We start from the raw sequence: 9,048 nt of genomic DNA, 5'->3' as shown, positions 1-9,048 counted from the left end.
GCCTGATCTTCAGAATGAAGTAGAATGCAGTACCTGTGTCAGCTGTGAGGCAGATCTACAGTAGATACAGATGATGTCACAGGTTACTCTCCCTTATGTGATAATATTTGTTTGTAAAACGTATCTATAGCTATAAATATATCTGTAACTTCACCTAAACTGCAGTTTATCAAGTTGCATTTGCAATGCAGTTTTAGTGCAAATACATTACAGGTGTTGTCTGCCCAAATATACTGCACAGCTACTGCAATCTAACCACCATTTCTCTCCTATGTGACATTACCGACAGTACATTGATGAGACTGATATTACCTGACTTACTGAATTAATTGATTTTGCAACTCTCACCTTTGCTTTCTGTAAGACATTCCCCTTGCTTGCCGCCATGATTGATAAGGGTCTGTTCTTTAAGTTTGTTGCACAGTTGACTGGTGAAACCTCTCCATTGTTTGGTGTTGCTAGTGCTGTATATGTAGCTGCTTTTGCCTTGGAAAAGATGGAGAGAAAAAACTTTAATTAACTGTTCTTTTAGGGTCAATATCCTTCTTTTTGTTTTTTTAGTAACAATCTGTACAGAAGGAATTTCAGCTAAAGCAGCTGTAGGTTTTGGTAGTTTATAATTATTATTCAACACTTTCCACTTCAGGATACAAGTAGAAATCTGTTACTAAAAATAATATTATGATGTTTGTTGGACAATAGTGACACCTAGTGTCTAATCAGGTGTAATGATTGGCATGCCCTTCCACTTTGTCGTTGCTATTGTAAAGTGATTGAGCAGCACCTCTGGTAATCTTGAACTCGCTGTTTCTAAAAGGCTGCTGTCCACCGCTGTCCCCAACGTTACTGGCCCTGATTCTGCTTTCTTTAAGCTTTCTTTTACTTCCATCAGGTTCAGTTCAAGGTCCACTCGCTGCCTCTCTTTCTGCTTACAGTCCTCCTCCATCTCCCTCAGCATGTGCTCCAGATCAGCTAGCCTGCCTGCATCTGTAGTTAAGAAAATAGAAAGCGGATATTCGGAAATGGGTACTATTACTTCTGTTATTGTTAGGCAAGCAGCACACGTGGAAGCGTCTGATTTAAACTTCAGTTACCATTAGAGCTGCTGATGTCTTCTTTGAGGTCCCGCTTGTGTTTGCGCAGCAGGGCCAGGCTGTTGCGGATCTGCTCCTTCTCCCTCTCCAGCCTGTCCCTCTCGTCGGTGAAGCGACGGATCTCTGCTTCGGTCCGACCCTTCCCCAGTTTGGTCTCTATTGATCCTGTAGAAGTGAAGACAATCAGTCGCTTGTTTAGCCTGCAGAGAAGGGAGCACAGTAGCACAGAGCACCAATGCACCCCATCCCTGCCCTGAAACAGACTGACCTGCTGCTGGGAGCTTGGGCCTGTCTGGCATCTCAGAGGTCACTCTCACTGCTTGTGGACTGGCTGTGCTTTTCCTATGTGGGTCAGTACTGGGGAAGAAGATTTTCTGGTGCTGGGATTGGATGTTAATTGTGGTCTTTGGAGAGGTCTGATCAACATCCATTTCTGGTGTAGATGTCTGAGTTTTAATGTTGGTCCTAGCTGGTGGTAGCTCAGAATCAGTCCTCTGTTGAAATGCCTGTTTTCAGAAAAAAAAAAAGAAATAAGAATAATATATATAATATATATATATATATATTTATATATATATATAATATATAAATTTCACCCTAGTGATCTGAGAGTTATGAATATATGCCAAGAATAATAACAAGGTCACCAAGGCTTTTAACTCTGGACTTGAAATCCAAGGAGGGGTAAGCAGACTTGGGTTAAATTACCACCTTGCTGGTTCCTTCCAGAGGTTGGCTGTCCCCCTCCCTCTCCGAGTCCGGAGCTTGGCAGGAGGCTCTCCCCAGGACAGGGGAGACCCCAGGAGAGGGCCAGCCGGGGCAGGGGTGAAGGAAGGACTTGACTGGGATCAGGTCCAGGTAAACTCTGTCCTTCTCCTGCTCAGGGCTCCAGGAGTCCACTGCATTCTCTTGCTGCGGGAGGCAGAAAGAGCGAACGAACGATGAAAGGCTGCCGTGGAGTCGTTGCAGGAATTAAACACAGAAACACCGAGCAGCTCGTTCTGGTAGGCTTTCATATGTTCAGCAGAAGTTAAACAGAAAAAATCCTTCGGGGCATGAAGTTGTAAAACCAACGATGGGTTGGAGAATGTGGTGAACATCCAGGCTAACTGAAAACCTTGAGCACCTCAGGATGGTTTCTGAACACAGCATGACCTTATGGAAATAGCCTCACAGTCTTGCTGCTTGAAAATCAATCAAAAACATAGGATTGGTAGAGCAGATTAGTGAAGAAAGACGCAATAGCTGGAGAACAAGAAAAGACAGTTCAGTGAAACAGGTTATTGATCTTTAAAGCTTCAACATGTGCCAACACATCCTGTCCACTAGAGGGCAGAATATCTTTAATGACCAGAAGGCTTGTACAAAGCATGCCAAATCCTGGTCCTAAGGGTCTAGTACATGTTTTTAATTCTGTTGAGGGCTTAACCGATAAACAATGAAAAAATACCCCCGATACAAAACAATGTAATCGGGGTATAGACAATAAGCACTGGAAAAACACTGGAAATGGTTATTCAATTCACACTGACTTCACCCCTTTCCAATTTAAAAAAAATAAAAAATAGCTACTACAAAAAAAATCCCTGTTGGCAAAGTCTTTCCTTCCTGACTTGTATCTATCATTGATTTGTTCTGAATACTTTAAACCCACCCAACTGCTGAGTGGCAGCAAATCCCTACATTTCTATTGGAGACTCCGCTTACGAGATTTAGAACGAGATTGCAATCAGGAACGGAGGCTTGTTCACGGGGATTTAAAGCTGTACTACAGTTAAATAGGGAGGATTTAACAAAATTGCAAATTGTGGCGAAATGTAAAACAAATGCTTAGACACACAAAAACCCCAGAAGGAAAGAATGTACAACTTAACAAAGGAAAGAAGGTACAACTTAAGTGTGCAAGTACTGTCCAGTTACTATATATATTGTGACAGAAAAAAACGGCCAAGCATTTTGGAAAATAACCGAAAACAATAATTTCATACAATATAAAGAAAGCAAAAGCCCTGAAAAAATGTACCTCGAAAATAGCTAAAAATAAGCACCGAAAAATGTAATTAATAAAAACCGAAAAAACAGAAGCCCTAGTAAAGTCTAAGTGCTGGTTTATGTGCACGGGAAAGATAAAAAAAATTGAATAGGCCCTGATTTAAAAAAAAAATTAACTGAGCGGTAAACCAACAATATACTGTTTGTAGAAGAAGAAAAAAAATGTTACAAATTAAATTAAAAATGTATGTAAAGTTATCCTTTACTGAAAGACAGTCCTTTGCACAGAAGCCTATTTCTTACCGTGTGTTCGGGCACATCCACATCATCGTAAATGTCATCAGAATCATTCGGAATGGCAGGCAGGTTATCTGTGTATGTATTGGGCTCCGAGTATTTCCTCTGCATGAGGCTGTAATACAACACACAGACACACAGCTCAAATAAAGGAAGGGACTGGGGACAGACTGAGGCTGTAATACAACACACAGACACACAGCTCAAATAAAGGAAGGGACTGGGGACAGACTGAGGCTGTAATACAACACACAGACACACAGCTCAGATAATAATAAATGATTCAGCCTCGAAATATACACTTCATAACCGTATTTCCTTCCACAATGCTATATATATAACATAGTTAAACATGGTTTCTATTTACTATGCTTTCACCCCCTTATAAAAGTAATCTTTTATAAGGGGGTTCACCACACAGTAGCTTAGAGCTCGAGGAGTCGTAAATGGGCTGTGCACGGGTGCAGTGGTACCCTAAACACTATTCATTTATTCCCCATGCAGAATGACTGGGTGCCACGTGTGTTCTACATTCTTCTGCAATAGTGTGCCATCCACAGGCTGTGCTATTTGTATATTTGTATATCAGTCTGAATCCAAATCAGTTTCAAATCATCTTCCAGAGATACATGAGGAATAAAATACTTACTTCAAAGAATTCTTTGCGGCGTTGACGATGCATGATATCCTCTCTGAGTCAACGTAATCGTAAGTAAGCTCCTCAGGGTCGGTTTTGGATCCAGACTCTGATAATAACAGACCCAGCCAGTGACCCATCTCATCTGAAGACTTCGCCTGCAAAGAGGAAGAACACCAAGGTCTACTGAGCTGACCTTGAAGGTGGCAGATATAAATACCGCCATGCCATTCATTAGAATGGGTTACGCAACATGATTACAGACAATCAATTGTCACAACGACAAGGGAAAACAAGCACTCCTGTTAATTGTTTATACCTTCATGGTTGTACATGTAACATACAAACAATCTTCCTATGGCAATGCTCGAGTGGAGGCACTCTCATACTAAAACAGCTGACACTCTAGGATGCATCACAACTCTGGAAAGAATCAATTACTGCTTCTTTATCCTAGGCACAGTCCCAAGAATTGAAATGGAGAGTGTTCATTAAAAACAGACTTGACTGCTAAAGGACCCCAAACATGCTTGCATTTACATCTTCATTAAGCTAATGGTTTCCCATTTTTCACTCTAAATTGCTTACTTAATCTAATGAAATTGTACAATTTAATGATTTCCATTATTTTTATCGTCTGACTAAAATGTGTTCCAGTAGGTAACTCTTAGATCCCTTGTATTCACGAGTAGCCCGAAGCTAGACATTTCTATATAACACCTCCATAGTAATCTTTGATTAATGTGAGACCACCTCTGCTGTTACAAAAGCTTTCACCGTTCTACTAAACTCATAGGACACCACAGTAAACTCGGAGCAGGATGAGTCGTGAGTGTGCTTTAGAGAAAAGTGGATTATTTCGGCGTATCTTCAATGAGTCTGATTCTCCTGCGTCTCTAGTGAGAGTTCTGAGCCTGTGCCACAGAAGTGTTGCAGGACAGGTGCAATGCGCTGACCCTGAACCAGGGTTATTGTTAACTCCTTCACCACACCGCCTGTCTACTTCTGAAGTTAATACAAAAAACACAAGTCTAATGAAGAGACTAACACAGCGGTTAGATCATCCCTAAATGAAAGCGTTAAGAATGACCTGACCCCACAGCGGAGTCACAAGCTCACCTCTAGCGTAACCCTCTGCTCCCCCTCGTGCAGTATCCTGAAGGAGTACAAGTGCTCTGGACTGGGGTCTGGCACCACCACACACCCCCCCAGGGACAGTGGCTGGTGGACGGCTTTGTTTTTACTCTTGTCCTGATAGAAGTAAAGTTGTCCGTTCTTGATCAGACACCATCGTGTCCTCCACTGGCTGTTCACAAGCACATTCATGTAACCTGTGTGTAAAGCACAGTAAACTGGCAGAGTCTGTTTAATGTCAAGGACCAGGGAACTTGTAATCTAAAAGGCTAAAACCAGACCAATCCAATTTGTGTTGTGGTTTAAAAGGCAACAACTATTAACTGGTGCAAAAATAATACCAATAATAATAACTCTTACCCTGTCTATGCTGTTATTGATTGTCATGTGATTAACAGAGTTAAATACTGCAGTGAACCAGGGGTATAAACAATTTGATTGCCATTGTATATTCCTAGTACCAAGAATGACCTTATATTTTTACTGCCTGAGCAAACGTCTTCAAAAGGAAACAGGAAATCTCATTTGAATGTAAAGCAGCACTTTGCTGCTATGAGAGAATGAAGAGCAAAAGCCAATGCCTTACCAGACGTGTCGACACATTTCTCTGGGCTCTCCAAAGAGCTGCACTTCTTTTTCCCAATGTTCATGAAATTACTGAGTTTCAATCCTGCTCCGTACTTTTTCTTAACTACAAGCAACAAAAAAGGAACAGTCAGTCACTCACAATAAACACTGTGCAAGCATAGCTTACACCCACTCACTCACAATCAACACCATGCAAGCACAGCTTTCACCCACTTACTCACAATAAACACTGTGCAAGCACAGCTTTCACCCTGGTTTGCACGGGTAACTGGAATGTAAATGAGAGGTGCTCTTCCAGCCTGTGTTAGAACAAACAGAGGTTTTACCATCTTTTATCTCCGGGGTTTCTGCGTGACTGTCCGTGCTGCTTCCACTCTCCGATGCTATTGAATGTCTCTCATGTACGTCAACCTGGCAGCAAGCAATATGACAGAGGTTACAGTTCTAGAGGCTTGTAAGTTTCACACATGTTCTCTGAACATTTCAATGCAAATGACAGCTTTATAAGATTTTTCTTCCCAAACTTCCTCAATGCTTTTGGAAGTAATTCTGTAAATGTTCAAGTGGACCCTTCATGCATGTAAATGGCTTGTAAACCTGCACAAAATACGTGCTCTCATTTAGTTTTGTTTAGAGCCTGGACTATCAACAGTTTTTGCTGTTTAAAAGCTACTGGACATACAACTTAATTTGCACACCTAAAATAAAAAATAAAAACAGGTAAGGAGAATCTGCCTCCACCACACGTGATTCAGCCATCTTATACAGTACTTACTTTGGTGCATCTGAGGCGTGGTGAATCTGAGGTGTAATGGGATCCATCAGGAATTTCTAATTGTTTTTTGGTGATTTCTTGAATCGCCTGTTGGATTTATTAATACATATAATAGAAATAATAATATTAAAAAAATACATGTTAGCAATTTCAAAGAACTGTAGTAGATAAACCACACATATTTATTTTATTTTGATTTTAATATAAGAGTTGGATTCAAAGAATTTTAAAATAATTATGAATTATGATTACATTAAAATATTTTTTAAAAACAGTATGGGCTTTAAACAGCTTCTCAAGGTGCAGCTTCATGTGTACTGTCCGCTGCATGGCCTTGAATCTGTTTGCTCGATTATTTGTAAACACACTGTGTGGATTTCTTTTTTTTTTAAAGCCACCTTGTTCACATACCCTGTTTGGACCCTTTTTTTTTATCTGCAGTTCAAAGTACATCTGCATTAACAAGGAGACCCCAAGAGCCATCGCTCCAGCTTCATTACTCTGCCTTGTCTTTCCCAACCCTTCTTTCTTTTATTTCATTTGACAGCCTCTCCCACTCGGTACAAAGACAGCAATAAAGTGTTTCACTTTTTCAGAGTCCCTCACATAAAAGCATTGTGATTGATGAGCCAGTCCAATCTCGTTGTGCTGAAAGAGGGTGCTTGTTAAACATTTCAAAAGAGGTGCTGCTGACGACAGTCTTGAGCGCCCACACAGGCAGGGCAAAGGGCACCCACACAGGCAGGACAAAGAAGCACTGCGTCATCCAGCTGGGTCACTTCATACATGGCACACATACATGACATGTACCACTGATTCATAGCCGATTGTACATGTTTATAAGTGTAGAATTACAGTAACATTCCATCAAATATATCAAGTGGATATCTTATCTCATCAGCAGCATGTTACTGTACAGCCTGCTACACTGACCTTAAGCCACTGTTCGGTCTGCTCCTTGCTTTGAAGCCCCAGGACGATCACGTCTCCAGTAAGGGGAATGATTTTCAGATTGTGCTCTTTCTTCTTGACTTGTTTCTCTTTGTAAACAACACTGCAGCCAACCAGAGACACATCTAGCTGAGGATTCTGGTCCTTCGAGCTCTTGTAACACTGGAAGGTGGGGACGAGGGGTATGGTTACTAATAATAACGTTACAATACAGTAAAACTCATGAGGTGCAGTCTATTCTAGCAAGGCAGCATGGCTTTGAAAGGTCATCCAGTTGCCAAAAATATTACTGTGATCTTCTAACTAATATTGTTCCACAATACATACATGTAAACTGAGTGATTCCTTATAAAGCCGCACTGTGAAGAATGGGTATTCAACGACCTTTTGAAGTCAGTTAGCTTTTCGTAGGAAATTCCCACTGTGTCAGCGGTTCACCTACCAGCAGTCTGTTTTCCCTGATGACACACAGTTGTTTGGCCCACTGACCCAGCCACTTCTTCCTCCAAAGGAAGGCACAGATGCGGACGTCCTTCATGAGCTCGATGGAAGCCTCAGTGGACGGCCACTGATGGGTGGTGGACTTCCCTTTGGTCACCTCTTCTTCATCATATGATTCATAGGAGCTGCTGACGGCTTCACCATCCTCTAAAACACAAGCAGTAGATGTCACTATGTGGTGCAGCAGTATTGTACTTTATGTTTTCCATGTTGTCCATGCAGAACAATTCAAAATGTAAAACATGATAGTACCTTGTACAGCACCATAATGCAAGTTTTATATAAGACATCACCAGCAAGGCGAATTTTCCAGTACACACATGTGACTTGCATAGCAGAAAACAGTCAAGGGACAATTTACCCCCCCCGCGTATATTCTTACACTCACAGCAGTAATTGCAATGTCATGAAAGATCTGAATTTAAAGAGATACCCCTGCTGATCGTAGCATAATTCACACCATCAGCAGCCTCTATATGTGTCCTGGCTCCAGAGACGATAAGTCTACCGAAACAACCAATATCTGAGGGACACAGAACAAGAACGAGAGAGAGGGGGAGGGAGAAAGAGAGGGAGAAGATCCTCAAGTTCATGTTCTAGTATGTTAAGCTTGCTTATGCACATTACTGGTAGTGGCCTTCATATACTGAGGCATCTAAATTCCTTCTGTCAAATGTTTTTTGTTATTTTTATTTTTTTTTAAATTCTGCAATTCTGTCTAATAACACAAGAATATATATATATATATATATATATATATATATATATATATATTAATAACAATAAATAGGCAACTTGTTTATATGTACAAAAAAATGCAATGACATTTCTTTAAAAAAAATTGGCATGCACGCAAAGCATAAAGTGAGCCAATTTAGAAATGAATTTTGCCTGGAAATTAGGCTGCTAAATCACCATATTGATAACGTTTCTAAAACCATGAACTTGAAAATCAACATCTGCTTCAAATATGAACTATTTTTATTTTAATGTGCATTCCAGTGCCCACAGGAGGAGAAGTAGTCTGAAGTAGATGCTGCTTGTTTAATAAAACTCAAATTATTGTAATTCTGTTCATA

General features: G+C 40.7%; 1 protein-coding gene across 2 annotated transcripts in view; it reads right to left on the bottom strand.

The window, feature by feature from the left end:
* The window catches only part of LOC117415698 (actin filament-associated protein 1-like 2), a 41,749-nt gene that overhangs the window by 2,119 nt on the left and 30,582 nt on the right, over positions 1-9,048 (bottom strand). Inside the window, exons 6-19 of one of the 2 annotated variants that reach the window (XM_034026357.3) lie at positions 8,403-8,492; positions 7,911-8,116; positions 7,451-7,630; positions 6,518-6,604; positions 6,069-6,153; positions 5,741-5,845; positions 5,140-5,351; positions 4,033-4,178; positions 3,390-3,498; positions 1,806-2,006; positions 1,363-1,600; positions 1,095-1,259; positions 785-987; positions 349-486 (exon numbers count right to left, since the gene is read on the bottom strand). In XM_034026357.3, the coding sequence (XP_033882248.3) occupies positions 349-486; positions 785-987; positions 1,095-1,259; positions 1,363-1,600; positions 1,806-2,006; positions 3,390-3,498; positions 4,033-4,178; positions 5,140-5,351; positions 5,741-5,845; positions 6,069-6,153; positions 6,518-6,604; positions 7,451-7,630; positions 7,911-8,116; positions 8,403-8,492 (2,165 nt within the window). The remainder of the gene's footprint in view (positions 1-348; positions 487-784; positions 988-1,094; positions 1,260-1,362; positions 1,601-1,805; positions 2,007-3,389; positions 3,499-4,032; positions 4,179-5,139; positions 5,352-5,740; positions 5,846-6,068; positions 6,154-6,517; positions 6,605-7,450; positions 7,631-7,910; positions 8,117-8,402; positions 8,493-9,048) is intronic. The other variant, XM_034026361.3, reaches the window with a different exon arrangement.

This window comes from Acipenser ruthenus, chromosome 7 (assembly GCF_902713425.1).
Source record: "Acipenser ruthenus chromosome 7, fAciRut3.2 maternal haplotype, whole genome shotgun sequence".
Classification (NCBI taxonomy): domain Eukaryota; kingdom Metazoa; phylum Chordata; class Actinopteri; order Acipenseriformes; family Acipenseridae; genus Acipenser; species Acipenser ruthenus.
This window is presented reverse-complemented; position numbering and strand designations above follow the sequence as displayed.